General features: G+C 40.2%; 1 protein-coding gene across 1 annotated transcript; it reads left to right on the top strand.

Annotated features, from left to right (window-relative positions):
* The first annotated feature begins 9,209 nt into the window (after nt 1-9,209).
* RGS1 (regulator of G protein signaling 1) lies at nt 9,210-12,728 on the top strand. Its single transcript, XM_010222398.2, has 5 exons — nt 9,210-9,340; nt 9,719-9,802; nt 10,476-10,537; nt 11,219-11,382; nt 12,129-12,728. The coding sequence occupies exons 1-5, from the start codon at nt 9,237-9,239 to the stop codon at nt 12,312-12,314; spliced, it is 600 nt and encodes a 199-aa protein (XP_010220700.2). The 5' UTR covers nt 9,210-9,236; the 3' UTR covers nt 12,315-12,728.
* Nucleotides 12,729-16,136: the final 3,408 nt, after the last annotated feature.

Below are 16,136 nucleotides of genomic sequence, written 5' to 3'. Positions count from 1 at the left end.
GGACACAATATGTTTCAAATACCATGTCTGAATGTTGAAGATAGCCAAGGCTTAAATGAAAATCCAGAATAAATTCTGTTAGAAAGAGGACTTGGAAACTATAAAGCTATTTTAAGTAACGTTGGTAATAAAACACACAGATCTATAAATGTCTCAACAGCTAATGTTTTCAACAGACCTGCCTGCTGCAAACATTCCTGATGCCTTTATACATTCCATATGGAAAGAAAGGAGCTGCTCCACTGTTATATTTAAGGGGATATGATAGATGACTTAAAGGTACACATACAGACTTATCCAAACACATCTTATGCTATTGAAACAGAAAATATACTAACAAGAGAAAGCTTCAGTCTCTTTTTTTGGCTCCTCTTACACTGGCCAGGTTGTGCTAAGCAATACAAAAAGCCATCCTCATAAAGGAATTAGTGATCCTGTGGTTTCCAGGCCTCATTTCTTAGGCTGAGGTTAGGAGAAAACACATCAGACTTTCATCAGTGCTTTCAGAGTAACTCAGAGCAGCATAAGAGGGCTCAGCAGGTTCATAGCAAAACTCTTCTTCCCACGAAACTCAGCGGCTGCCTTCCTTTGATGCTTGCACAAAACCTTCCCTCCGGTTAGGGTTGTTATGGTTTGCACATTTACTGAATTTCCTTCTCTTCTCATCTCTGAGTTCGCTTGAAAGCTAGAAGGAAATGCTCACATATATTCAAACTCACCTGGTTTACAGCACTGCAGCACCAAAATGTACTGCGCACAGTCAGCGGGGAATTCCAGCCCTGCCAACATACAGCTTACAGAAAGGAGCATCCTTTTTCTTGCCCTTCAACGGACAATCACAGGAGGAAGACTAAGCAACTAGTTTTCACTTCACACAGATGGCCATACTACTGATGGAGAGCTGTTTTGACACGATAACTATGTTTGTGTTTTAATAACAGTGTGTTGGGAAAATCCATTCTTAGGGTGTAACAACCCAATTCCTTTGATTAGAGATTATGTTTAGCATTTAGATTAACCAAAACCTGTAGATTTGCAGATTAGGTAAGGAAATCTGCAGTGGTTTTGAATAGCAAAGGCCCAATTTTCTATGCTTTGTGATTTAGAGGAAATCAAAGCCATTTCCTCAACAGCTTTACACAGAAGCTAGATACACAGGGACCCAAAAAGGCAGATAAGCGCTTTTTTGGGCACTTATACAGCCTTAGCACCTACGTGAGCTATATACCCAACACCATAAGAAGATGGTATGTGAAGAATGAGGCTATTCTTAATCAAACTCAGGCATCAAAGGCTTTGCTGAGCACCCAGAGCAGTGTTCTGAGGAGGCATGTCTGAAACGCAGCTGCCACAGGTAATACCAGGAATATGTCGAGGGCTGTTTGAGTTGTCAAACATAAACCCACTGGTTTGTTAGAAATGGCCTGTGTTCACTGAAATGTATTTGATTAACGAGATGTTCTGTTTTTAAAAGAAACCCAGTAAACTAGCAGCATAATGCCTTTGCACACGCTCTTCCCAGGGGTGAAATAAAGCTGTTGGCAGCTGGAACTCCCAAAGCATGTGGAGATGCCAGCACTTCACGAGCAGCAGCAAAGAGGCTTCCAGTAGGACTCTTGCTCACTGTGCTAGATCTCCTCCTATTTTCATCCTCCCTGTTTCAGCACTTCCCTTGCAGCAGCTATTGAATACTATCAATCAATCTCCCCAGGCAGCCCAAGCTCTGTGGGAATAAGCATGAGGCATATGGAAATGCAGGGAGATGGAGTAGCAGAATGTACATGGTAGTATCGTCTGTGAAATGTCAAGCTCCTGCGTAAAACAGCAAGTAAAGCAAGTACATGGAAATCTGAGTCTTTGTGCTGCACACATTCTAATATCTGATCATTCAGAGCAGACAGCAGGTGAGAAGCAGTGTAAATAACAGGAAAGGGAACCAAGCTGTCTTTCTTGCCTGGCTTGTCGCAAACAGCTGGTTCTAACAGCACTTCTCGGTCTCCTCAAAGCACTGGATGGAGCACTCTCGATGCTCTGAGGAAAGCTAAGTACCAATAAATATGTAAAACACCTTTACTGAGCTCCCCTCCTCACTGCTCTCCAGCTGCCTCCATCAAGCACTACCCACTGAGCCTGACCTGACCAACCACCTCTTTAGCCAGTGAGTTTTCATCCATTCAAATTGACATGTCCTAACTTGGATAAAGTGTCAAAGACTTGTACCTTCACTTTATCAAGACATTCCCTGCTCGCCTATCATTTTATTACAAAAGGTAAGCAGGTTGTTGATGATTTACAATCCCATGCTGACTGTTCACAATTCACATACCCAGAAATTAGCTCCCAGAGGACTTGTCACATAGTTTCACCATGGATCAAATTCTGGCTGTCCAGTCTTTCCCCAGACCATAGTAGTAGTTCCCCAGACTTCTTTTTTTTTTCTGGTCTTGTTTGAAGATGACATTTTTCTTTAGCCTTCTACTACCGATGCAGGGGTAGAAGAGCATCTTTGCTGTCCTTCATGTCCCTTGCAAGTCTCAGTTCTAGCCGAGCTTTGGCTTTGCTCAAAGCATCCCTATGCATCTGGAAAACCATTCTCAGTTCTCAATGAGTGGCTTCCAGGAACATCAGACCACCCTTAGATGAAATCGCCCCTCTAAGCACTTTTACTCTCATAGTGAAAGCTGCACTGCATGGGATAACTCAGCTAGGAAATGTGACTGCTATTAGAAAACTGAAAAATAAACTGTATGATTCTTTTCCACTAAGATTTAAGTGACACTGAGGCCTGCTAGATGCAAAAGCAAGATCTATGTTGTGTTTAAGTTCAACAGCTCGGAGTTAGCTGTGCTGTGTTCAGCAAACTCCAGTTCACACGCTGCTGCTCAGGCTCTTTTCACACATTTTTTGCTTATAACAAACACGAGAAAGGCGGGTTCGCTACATCAGGGTGAACACATGAAGATGAGGAGGAGGTAATCAGAATCAATGTGCATTTCCCAGAGAGACTATGCTGAGCACATTTCCTGCACTGCCCAGCATCAGACACAGGAAGCATCAGCACCAGCACCCAGAAGTCAGACCTGCAGCTTCTTTCGATCCAGGTGTCACTCAGTGCAGCTGAGAACCAGAAGTCCCCTCATTTCACAGAAATCAAACAGTTAATTTCAAATGGAAAGCCCCGTAATAAAAAGGATCCAATTTCTGATAAGCTATAAGCTTATTACATTCTCAATAAGAAAAGGTTATGAGAAAAAGAAGAGTTACCAGTTTGCACATATCAGAGTAAATGAAATGTGCACATATACAGCTCCTGGCACTGCCTCTGTCGTATGGTCAGGATTGTTATTGCCAAAGACATTTACCATATAATACTGACACTGTTTCTCTGAAGGGAAAAAGAAAAAAAAAAAAAAAAAAAGAAACTGCCACCATTTGATAAGGTGTATTCTCTTCGTCTTTTAAGTATAATTTTGTTTTTATTCCCTGATGCTTTTTTATTGAGAACTTCCAATGATGACGCACAACAGGTGGATGAGGTAGAGAAGTTGAGTAATATCACTGAACTCAGAGGCCTGGAGCTCTGCACCTATGGAAACACTTGAGGTTAAGACAGACAGAGGGAAAAATCTCTGATAACCTCTCCACAGAGCTCGTTCTTCTTTCAAAAAGGATGTAAGGAATGGACCATGTTTTAAATGGCACATAGCCCATTAAAATTGAGAATATTTTTCAAATATAAATGTCCTCTTGCACTATGAGAAGTCTGAGAATATTGAGCTCTGATTATGTCTTAACAATGGCAAGAAAAATAATCCACTGAGTCAGTCAGGAATAAAAGCTACTATTTGAAACATCTGAAAGTTCGAGATAAAGAAATAGGTCTCAAAAAAAGTCTAAAGCAGATCAGTCCAACACCAAGAATGAGGTCATTAAAGCGAGGACCAACATTTTTACCAGTCTCAGTGGCTTCAAAATTGCATCCTAGAAAAGAGTTTGTAGAAAAAAATATATATCTAAATACACTTAATTATATTAATTATGGATCGACTGCATGAGATATAGAGACAGCTTTACAGATCAAAATATTACCCCTCCTTCTCAATATTGAGGAAAAAAAGCTCTCTTTTTTAAAATAAACTCCATTTCCTTTCATATGTAGAAACCAGTTTCTATTTCCTCTCTTACTCATGAGATGGATTATCAGTTGTTTACCTCCTCAGGTCATGTAAAAGACAGCAGCGTTTCAAAGAAATCACTTGTTTTCATAGCTGGGCTCAAGCTCAGCCCTCGTGACTGCAGGAGCTGGCGCAGCTTGGCTGGACGGCGCACGGGCTAGCGAGGGAATTAACAGCTTGCCCAAAGGGCAACACGGGGGGGAGGCCTCCTAGAAGTGGAGGTGGAAAAGAATCTCAAAATGATTTACGGGGAATGGGGATGTAGAGAGTTCCTGGGACTTTTTATGTGCTTGAACTTCATTGAACTTAGTGGTGTCATCTTGGAAATTCTCTCACATTTCATCTTTCCCTTGCGCTCTATCAAGTTATTGCTGAAAGCAATGGAAAAGAATGCACGGAAACATGATTAGCTGGAATATTAGCAAGTATTTGAAAGTTTCTTCTTTGCATATTGGACACTTTCTTGCACATTAAGATGTTTGATGAATTACTCAGGGCAATGTTACAAGAGACTTGGAAAACAGTAAAACACAGATGTTTGTAGCCAACTATGCTATTGTTGCTGGTTGAGAAAACAAAATGCTCCTCCCAAAAAACCTCCCTCTTCCCTGTCTTTTTAATCACGCAAGAGTTAAATAGACATGTGCCAACCTTCGGACAGAAAGCATTATAAATTAAATGATGGGGTTACTCTTATAAGTCTTTAAAATTACCGGACTCAACATACATTTTTTGCAATTTATCGTAATAAGAACAATAGATAAAAGACAACTAATTATTAAGAAAAGAAAATAGTCAAGTGGCTCATCCTCTACAAAGCAGAGGAAAGTAGAGAAATTAAGATGGCGGAAATTGAAAGAAATGGGTCTATTACTAAACAATAATGGACAAACAGGAAAAAATAAGTAAATAAATAAATAGAACAGAAATAACTGAAAAAAAAATTCAGAGTTATGTCCTAACTATTGCACATGGTACCATGTTTAATCTGACCAGAGCCTGGACTACAATTCTGTCCTTAGGAAGTAAGCTTAGTGAACATGAATATGGATAAGCACATAAGATTTTAAGGCACTATATACTTTGACCTTAAAAGTGTCAGTTATTCTTAAAAGATGATTTATCTAGTATATTCCGAATAATAAAATCATGTAGGTTGAAGGGGACATATCTATTCCATCTAGAGACATTAGTCCAACTGCTCCTCAAACTAGGGTGCTCCACAATAACCATGTTCATAGCCAGCAAAATACTTTTAGTTTAAGAAATTCCATACAGGCATTTTCTTGCTTTCCTATGGCTTACAGAGGCAAAGCACAAATTAAGTCCTAGAAAAATTTTTGCCATCCCTATTATGCATATAGTTTCTCTTTTCCATTTCACTTCAGTTGTGTGCACACCTAGGTCTTGGAGACACTTTTCCTGTTCTTGGAATAAAATAATTCACACTGGACTCAACAAATAAAGCCTTAAATATAGATAACTATGTCCAGGAAGAGTGAATCAGTGAGTTAAACATTCCATCAAGAGAGAGAAGTATCACTTGAAGATGAGAGTTACTCAGTGGAAGAAAGTAATTGCTCATCACAGCAAAAACATAAGAAGAAAATGTGAATAATACCATCTCAAATGGGAAGTTCAAGATTTATTTCTCAATGAAATAGGTTTTGAGGTTTATTAATAATGTATTATTGTTCCAGGTTTTGGCAAGTTTTTGACTTTATTGGAAAATATAGGGCCCCATCCCCAGGCTCTGTCAACCTGAATTTGAGCCAGGCTTACAGGCAGAGGTAAAGAAGCTGTTGCCTTACATTGCCTTTAAACTTCATATAATCCTAAGGTAGAAGCAAACCTAGGTGCAGTTCTTCCTCATCCCTGACTTTTCCAAACCAGATGTTCAGAACTCAGTCTTTTACTACCTTGCCAGTCTTACGTGAATTTTTACACTAGTAACTCCCAGTGAATGAGAAAAGTAACATTGTCCTGTTGGGGCCTTAATAAGAATATATAGGAAAGTGGAGTTTGTGGGGAACTGGACCGACGCCTAGCAACCGAACACCTGGAGGAGAACCAATCAGCTGGGAGCCTGTAGCCAATGAGTGCTGCTCCTCAGCGCATGCCCACCTGCACCGGTATAAAGCCCTGCTACAGACAACAGCAGGGGGGAGTTGACCTCACTCTGTGTGGAGGTGTTGTTTGCTCTGGCTTGTGGGGAGGGCCCTGGCAGTTGGCGTGAGAGTGACCCTCGACATTGTCCTCTTTGCATAGGGATGAGGAATAGGAAAAGGAAAACAGAGACTGAGATTTACTCCTTTGGGGGTACTGGAGAGAACTCACTGATGGCAGCTTAGAAGCTCAACACGTAACTTCAGCAGTATTAAAAGTGTTAGAATTTCAGACCTTGTAAATGGCATGTTTTCAAGAGAACAACAGCTAATGCTAGGCCATCTCATCTCTCTCCTCTGCTTGGTAACCACAACTCTTCCTCTTTCTACTATCCAGTACTCCACCTATTCCTCCTTTTGGACTTCCTCCAAGCTAGCAGAGACACAATCCTAACGGCAAAGGCTACTATATGCCCTAGAACTCAATTATGTAAAAGTTTACAGCTTTTAAAGGGCTATATACTATCCTTCTTCAAATAGACACTTCTTTGAATATACTTGACTTTCCGTGTATTCAAAACTTCCCCTAATCTATAGAAAAATCAGCTAAAAAAAAAAAAAAAGCTCTCATTATTTCTGTTGATATCTGCTACCTTCGAATCATACCTGAGTGGGTTCAGAAAAACATTAACAAGAAAAGGAATCTCCCAAAAGGGAGTCAAAAAGTATAATAGGCATAGAGGGTGAAGGCTTCAGACTCATAGGAAGGTCAAATATAAGCCAAGATAATGCATGCATTATGTCAGAAACAAAGGCAAAAACCTACTTCCAAAATCCTTTAGGAAAACAGCAAAGCCAAAACTCACAGTGAAATTAGTCTATTGTATCCTCCAGACTCCATACTGTTTATTATCCAAGTATCTGAATCCCTCTTCCAAATAAAACACCTGGAAAATATAATTCAAGTGAGGAATAACAGAAGATAGCCTGTGTGTGGCAAATAAAATGGTATTATTCCTGCCTTGATAATAGATCAAATCCATCTAAATCCTTAGAATATATAAATATAGTATTTGTGGCCCATGTCCGCACCTTGCCTGTTAAAGATTCATTTTAAAATCTTGGTCCACTTGAAAACAAAACAAAACAATCATCTGAAGAAAAAAAAAAAAGGCCCTTATTACAGAAGAGAATCAGAATAGTTTAGGTTAGAAGAGACCATCTAGCTCAACCCCTGCTCCAAGTGCAAATAGCTTCTAAGATTAGGACAGGTTACTCAAGGCTTCAGCTGTTCTCTGCTTCCAGGGACATAGATAGCACAAACTCTCTGAACCATCTGCTTCATTCTCACTGATCTTTTCTCTTACTCCCTAGGAGAGCAGGTAAGATCACCCTTTGCTGCAGCTTGGGTCTGTTGCCCCTTACCCTCCTACTGTGCTCTTCTGAGAAGAGCCTGAGTCCGTCTTCTCTGTAATCCTCCCACTGGTTAGCTAAGAACTGCTACCTGAAGAAACTCAGCGCCCTTGGCATCCCATCATGCGTCAAAAATCAGCACGCTAGGGATGAAACAGATACGGGGCTGATAACATCTCTGCCTTCCCTTTTAGCCTAGTTTGGGTGTGTGCATGTTGAGGGGAGGATAGTAACTCAAACCCTCCTATGCAAAGGTCAAGCCTACCTGATAACGTGAGACTGATGTTTCCTGACGTACAGCCTCTGCAGACAGATTTGTGTCACCGATAGAACGCAGAGGACCACTGGCCCTCCTGTGGTCGCAGTCATCCCTATGCAGGTTTAACCAGCCTGTCCTGCATGTGGCTTTGCCTCCCTCAGCCCTCAGCACCACAATCCACCACCAAACCCATGATGTGCAAGCCGCCTCTCTGTTACCACAAGCTTATGCAGCTCTGTACAAGCTCTTTGTGAGCTATTTGTGAGAAATCAGAATTGTTTGCACAGCATAATGAACTCACATCTTTGAGGTTTCCCTGAAATCACAAATATTGGGATCACTGAGTACCAGATCAAGTACTTGATGTCTCAATCATCAATCCAGAAGGATAATTGAAGGCAATTCCCATCTCTTTCTCTCTCCCTAGTGACAATTCTTCATCTTGCTCTGTATTCATAGAATGCTTAAGGTTGGAGGGGACCTCTAGAGATCATCTAGTCTAACCCCCCTGCACATGCAGGGTCACCTAGAGCATTCCGTTATTGAAGGTGGCACCTTTGTAGTAGAACAGAAGTACGAGTAAAACGCACATGTACATCCAACACACTGTAGTGCTCATATTGCCTCTGCAGACAACAATCTCCCCTACATATGTATCTAAACAAGTCGGATGCTTCAAAATACTTTGTTTTCAGCAGTAACTAATAAATGATTTGCAAATATCTTTTTGAATACAGACCCTTGATATTGGCATATCTCAAAAAATTTTTCTTCTACTATACCATCATTTCCATCAAATCAACCTTGAAATGCTGGATTTTAGAACAGAGTCGGTATGTCAGGCATTTAGTAGATGAACTTAGTCAAGATGAAACTGCAATACTAGGAGCACATTTGATCAAACCAAGAAGTGCTTCGTGTTTGAAAGCACCAATCAGAAAAGGACAAGAAGTTCTGGGTGGGGGGAACTTTTTTTTTTTTTTTTTTTTTTGTAGCACACACAGAGGCAAAAAACAAACCCAAACGATTCAGTCTCATCCGGTTGAAACTCAACCACGAGACACCACTGTCTGTTTTCTTTCTTAAAGAGACTCACGTCACCACGCACCCAAAAAAAGGGGAACTTCCCCAGTTTGCGATGAGGATACACGATAAACACATCGGTTCGCACCAGCCAGCGGGGCCACCTGCGTCAATAAAAGGCGGCGGCGGAGGCAGCGAGCCGGCACTCGGTGCTTGGAGGATTACTAGGGCGAAACTCATCGCACATCCAAGTTGAGCATAATGCCAGGATTATTTTTTTCCCACAACAACATGACTGACTTGAACACAAAAGACGACTGCAAGCTTGCAGAAGGCAAAATTCATAAGAAGAAGCAAAAGGCTTTGTAAGTATACACATTTTATATAAGTTCTGTCTTTTTTGAAGTGAAACTAACATTAGAAACTTTGAGATTGTGACTTCGCGCCATTTTTCAAGCTAACTCATTGCAAAGCCTGTTCAAAGTCTAGGGCAATATTACCATTAAAAATGGCTTGAGTTGATGGAAATCAATTAACTGATTTTCTGAACTAAGCAGGAAAAGATTTAGGTACACTGGGAGTCTCTTAGTCTTTTGAAAGCTATTACTTTGATAGCTAACTTGCCAAGCATCAATCATAGGACAGATTTGTTTGCCTCTGTTTAGAAGTCTTAGGAAGTTTATGAAGAATTAAAATGCAATTGCAGTTTCAATACATTACAAATGTCTATTCACTGCTTTCAGTGGTACAGATCTCAAGAACTATTTGAAGTGCATGGTACCACATCTGGAATCTGGGATCAAGTCTTCTAACCACAGAAATGTTATGTAAGTACTGATATACAGCAAACTATAACAAAAAATAACAATAGCTATTATATGTTAAAAACTATTGCATTTATTAATTTCTAAAGTACTGCAAGAGCAAAAAATTATTTCTGCTACTGACTGATATCAATAATATCAGTTTCCAAAGCACAAGAGGTAAATGTTAGGAAGCAAAAACTGTTCATGGAGCTGAAAAATATTTCTTAGTGTTTTTTATATATGTATATATATATGTGCCCGTGTGAAAAGATGGAGGAAAGGTTCCTCACTTCTATACATTTCATTCAGAAGCATATTGTATCTGCTAATGATGTCTTGCAAGAAAGAATTCACCACACAGTGAAATGCAGAGATGCAGCAGTATCCGAACTACCGTACAGAGCACCTCTGAAAAGTAGTTCAGAGGCACAAAATGATTTGTTCATAGTTAGAGTATAAGCTCATCCTTCTGGGAACAGGGTAACTCCCCAGGCTCTTGTTTCCCCGCTCTGCTTATTTTTCCTCAACCTGGGCTTACTCTCAAGGCCTCAGTTCTGCAGGAGTCAGTGGTAAATTCAACAAATCACTGGTATTTGTTCCTAGAACAGAATAAGAAATTGTAATGCTTATTTCCTTTAAGTATATACATGTGATTCCTTGCTTAAAGATCTTTTCTTTTTTCTTGTCAACTTAGGTTTTCTGCAGAAGAAGTAATGCAGTGGTCTCACTCTTTGGAAAAGCTCTTGGCCAGTCAAAGTACGTACTTTCTTATTGAGGGTGAAGTTTTGTGTAAGCAGGTCAAAAGTATGAATTACGAAAATTCATAAAAAGTATGAGGTATGAAGTACTTCAAAACTAAAATACAATATACTCAAATACCTCAATATGAAACATACTAATTCAAAAGTATGAAGTATGAAAAGTATTCACAGCTGCTAACTAGGTATAACCATAACATGGCTAGGGTAGTCAGCTTTGGATCCAGGTCCTCCATCACCACCATTTCCCATTCCCATTATAGAAGGGGAACAAAAGGAAGATAAGAAAGAAAAAAAACTTAATTTACTATTTTTGATCAGACTTTTATTCTTACATAACACTTCCCCATATAATTTGGAACTATGTATGCATTATGTACAAGGACAGTCCATTTAGAGAAGACTAGAATCCAGAATCCATTAATATGCTTCATTAATATTCAAGGTCTAGTTCCAAAAAGAAACAAACAAAAAAATGCACCACACATTGAATGTCAATAGGAAGACCCCATCGTCCTTGAAATTAGACTAGCAAGATGTTGAAGAAGGGTAATAAGGTTCATTTTTGGCAAGATTTTAAAACCGATTTCAGCAGGCCTTCTGCTATAAACTGTTTATTTTATTCTCCCTGGTCACAACTGTTGTGCTATAAATGATGATGTGTTTGTGTTGGCTACAGGTGGCCAAGGTATCTTTCGGGAGTTCCTGCGGTCCGAGTTCAGCGAGGAGAACATTGAGTTCTGGCTGGCCTGTGAGGATTACAAGAAAACCAAGTCCGATCGCTTACATGGCAAAGCAGAGAGGATTTATGACGAGTTTGTTCGGGCAGATGCTATTAAACAGGTAATTAAAAAAATCAATCTGGGCAGTGTTATAGGTAGAAGGATTTTGGAAAAATCAGAAGAGGCAAATATAGATTCACGGAGCTGCGTTTACATAGGAAGGTGTGTTTGCATGTATTTACGAGCTGACTTGACACATTAATGGCCTCAGCTGGGAGATTATCAGTTCTCACCAGCACAGCCACATCACGCAGGCCCGAGAGCAGGAGCAGCAGCGGCCCCGCAGTCGCGCCAGCGGCTCCGCACGTGACACGGGTCTGAGTCAGCCCGCCCGGAGCCACTGCTGCTGCCTGGAGTCAGGTGCTCAGAGCAAGTTCTGCTGGTAGCAGAGCTGTGGGTTTCCTCTTCTCCTTTAAAATAGGAAGGCACTTGGGGAAAAACTAAAAGTATTGCACTTTGACGGTATTGTAAACTCAAGATTTCCATTTTACACAGTTTCTCCTAACATCTTAATCAGAAGTTTTTCTTTTTTTTTTTTTTTCTTTTTTTTTTAATGTGCCCCCTCTATAGTTTAATCTTATTAGTTCTCACTTCATAAAAAGTGCATTTATATATTGAGTAGCAATTTTTGTGCTTACCTAGAATGTAACTTTTAAGTACTACCCCCCCCCCCTTTTTTTTTTGCAATTCCCATAATGGATATCATACAGGGTCTATGACTAGGAACTTATTCACTGACAAGACAAAATAATAAATTTACTTCTTTTTTCTGTATTTAAGATGCAAATGACCTTTTCCTCTTTCTAGATCAACATCGACTATCATACAAGGGAAGCAACAGCCAAAAGGGCGCAAGACCCAACTCACACAAGTTTTGATGAAGCCCAAAGAACAGTCTTCATCCTCATGGAAAGGGATTCATACCCTAGATTTCTGAAATCCAAAGCCTACTCGAATATTTTAAACCAGCTGCAGATCAACAACTCGAAATGAAGAGGCTGGGGCCATGAAAAGCCAAGCAGACTCTGTGCCACATATCCTCTGACAAGATCCTTGGGAATGGCTGGATACCAGCCAGGAGGACGCCTGCCTCAAGGGAGCACTAGGGAAGATGCAGACAGCTCCACCACCCGCAGAAAGCAGGATAAAAGTTGGCGAGATGGTTACAAGTGAGAACAACATGGGGAAAAAAATTCCGCTCCTCCCACATGTCCTGGACCCAAGACAGGATGCTATTTATCAAATGAACAACACTGTGAATATTGATCTGACTACTAGATCCCAAAGAGCTGTTAATTATCAGGAAATGCCAACTAACAAGCTTCTAGGCGAGTGATAAGGAAAGATGAAAAACAAGCACAGCTGACAGTTTCATACATACCAAGGAAGAGCCCAGACAAGATAAATACTAACTTTTTTTCTTCTTAGAAAAAGCTATGAAGTGTTAATAAGTGTGGGAGCAGCTCCATTATGACATTTTAATATGTAAATACAAATTGACATGTCTTAAAATTGATTTATTTTAACTTATGTAAGAATTATATAAGCTGTATTCCTAAGCAAGTATTCAACAGGCAGGTATGTAGCATTTCTTTTCTGTTTAATTTATTGCAAAATAATAAGCACCTCTGAAATTAAATCTACTGAGAAAAACATGAAAGTTCTGTGGTCATTTTCTGTCGTAAATGGCCTATCCAGCATAATGAATGAAGTGAGCTTGAAGCATATGCTTCCCTTCTGTTCCATCCTGGCACTACTTCCCATCTCCTTATTCAAATAGTAATTCCCCTATGCCCCAGAACTCTTTCCCCCATCTCATGGGACCTTACGCTTGTTTGTCTGGAGGCAGTGATCTGCATCAGCCGCCAAAAACAGAAACAAGTCTAAGTTCCCTTCCTACTTTTCCATACTCCCCAAATTACTACCACTGTCTGAGTCAAAACTCAAATATAGAAACCATTTGATCGCTGAGCCCATGGTTCAACCCCATTCGGTGTGGATGACGTGCACAATATAACAGATCACTCATACTTACTTACCCAGTAAGGCAGTAGTAGGAGACTGCCTTGCAGCCCCATTCCCCATGATGTTAATTCTACACAGCTAACTCTGCAAGATCCAGACCCTAATTATAACATCAATATTAGCAGTAAAGGACATGGACTTTTCACTGCAAATACATTACATTTACTCTGCTAAATGCTACAAGTAGGCTATATCACAGTGGACATTGACAGGAACTAAAAAGAGGAAAGCGGCAATTTTACTTGAGCTGTATAACTTCAAATGCAGACACTATCGAATCCAGTGTGTTTAACATCTTGCAACTTCAGAGTTCAAAATGAAAATAAAGTGTGTCCTGATCTTGATGAATTATTATCATGAGACAAAGAGGTTACAAGGGTGACAATACAAGATCTTATGGCATCCTTACAGATTTTCCATTTTCCAGAACAGCACAAGCTTAGTCAGGCACACTCCCCCATCCTGCACCCAAGGGAGAAGCTGTAAAGCCATGAGTCACCTCCTGGGGAGCACAGGCTGTGTCTATACTGCCACCCTTTGGGGACCTCAAGGCTCCCAAAGGGGAGCACAGTCTTCAGTGCAGAAGAGAGCTCTGCTTAAAGCAGCATAAGTAAGGGTAGTTGCTGCCACCCTCTACAATTGTCAAAGAACTTTAAGACCATAGAATCCAATCATAACCCTTTCACCACCATGCCTGTTAAAACATGTTCTTAAGTGCCTCATCTACACGTTTTCTGAACACTGCCAGGGACAGTGACTCCACCACCTCCCTGAGCAGTCAATGCTTGTCTACTCTTACCATATAAAATTTTTTCCTAATATCTAATCTGACCCTTCCCTGGCTCAACCTGAGGCCATCTCCTCTTGTCCTATCAGTAGTTATTCCGGAAGAGAGATCAACCCCCACTTCACTAGAACCTCCTTTCAGGTAGTTATAGAGAACGACAAGGCCTCCCCGAGCCTCCTCTTCTCCAGACTAAATAATCCCAGCTCCCTCAGCTGTTCCTCATAAGGTCTATGCTCCAGACCGTTCATCAGCTTCATTGTCCTTCTTTGGACATGCTCCAGCACCTTTATGTAGATGAGGAGCCCAAAACTGAACACAGTATTCGAGGTACAACCTCACCAGCTCTGAGCGGTGGTGCATTCACTAGGCCGTATACCTACAGCAAAGGATGTGAGGCACAAGCACAGGTTAGAGCCCTCCAAAGGTATTCTGAAAAATGTTCCTGTCTTTACAGTCCAACTTTCACACATCTCCAAGTTGTTCACCTCATATATGATAAGAGCCCAAAACACGACTACAGAGGACCAAAGTCTATTAATATGAGAGACACTCCAGGCCGCTCCACTATCCCTAGCAACATTACCGTGTTTCACCAAGGAATAAATAGTGCAACAGAGACTCAGGGCTGTCTCTGTGATGGTGTCATAAGCTCAGCATTATATAGCTGTTGCTATAGCAGGGCTATACAAAGTCCGGTGTGTTTAAACAAAGTACAAGAGTTCTGAAAATATTTTACTATGCTTTAGTGCTGGCCATACTAGCCTGCTTTGTAAAGACAAGAGGCTCTAGCCATAACTTAATGGTACAAGTGAAAATATATTATTTTGAGATACATTTGAATATTTTTAAAAGCATGTAAATAATAGAGAGGTAAGTATTTTTATTATTTCTGCAAAAACTGTCTTAAGAATTGCAATACATAGCGTCTATTTTGAAGTGAATTCTTCCTTTAAAATATTGCCTAAATGGAGGTTCTCTGGACTCAAGGAAATAGCAGAACAGATAGTTCAAAGAGATTAAGGACTCAAGAGCTTTTTGCTTATTTGCAAACTTTGCATGGTACATGCACCATATCAAGTCCATTTGTGACTTTTGTCATAATCTCTTCCCCCAACCTGAGCACACAAATAGCCTCAGTAGTGCACATTAGTTTCACAGCTGTGGGCTGTACACCACCAAGCATGGCAGCCTCCTCCAAAAAAGTACACGTTACACACCAGAACGTGGAAAATATGCCTCTCTGGAGAGTTCCCCTGCTCAAAAAAACTTGTCGATATTGGTTCCATTTACCTACTTGTAAACAAATTAGTAAGCAACTGAGGGAAACATCCCTTTTCAGCACGTGCTCACTGAATTAATTATTATTTAACTATTAGTTAAGTGCTCAAACTTTCCCAAACAACCAATCTGTGCAAAACTAAACTCAAACTTTTGCTTGGCTATAAGGTCTGTTAAATAACCCTTAATAAAACACATATATCAAAATCCAAATTGATTTTTTTGGTTAGTTTTAGCTTTGGAAAAAAAAAGAATGGAGAATCCATTCATGGACTCTAAGAAAAAAAACCTTAAATCAGATCTGCCATCAGCTGCAGACCAGCACTGGAAAACAGGATGCAGCAGGGAGATAAGCTTTAAGATTTGATAGCAATGACTTGGGACTCTCTTCAAACACCTTGCTTTACCTGGTAGGAACAGTTTTCAGTACTTAAAACCCTCAGACAATCATACCATCTTGGGACACACATTTGAAATGAGCTAACTTCTCCTTGCAACAAAGGGAAGTCTTCTTTCCAGTATAACTCAGTAGATGAGCTTCGCAGTTGCCTAAATGTGGATTTAGAAGATTGACTTTCATCTCTCCATTTTGGAAAACTTTGTCTAAATATAACCTGAAAAATGTATATTTAATATTATCTAAAATATTATAAAAATATGGTATAACCTATTACTTACTTACATGTAAGGAAAATGCTAACCAAAAAGCCGATTAGTAGAGACAT

Source organism: Tinamus guttatus, unplaced genomic scaffold (assembly GCF_059628265.1).
Source record: "Tinamus guttatus ecotype Peru unplaced genomic scaffold, ASM5962826v1 Tinamus_guttatus_pri_ptg000211l, whole genome shotgun sequence".
Lineage (NCBI taxonomy): Eukaryota > Metazoa > Chordata > Aves > Tinamiformes > Tinamidae > Tinamus > Tinamus guttatus.
Note: the sequence above shows the minus strand (reverse complement) of the source record. Positions and strands in the feature narration are given on the sequence as shown.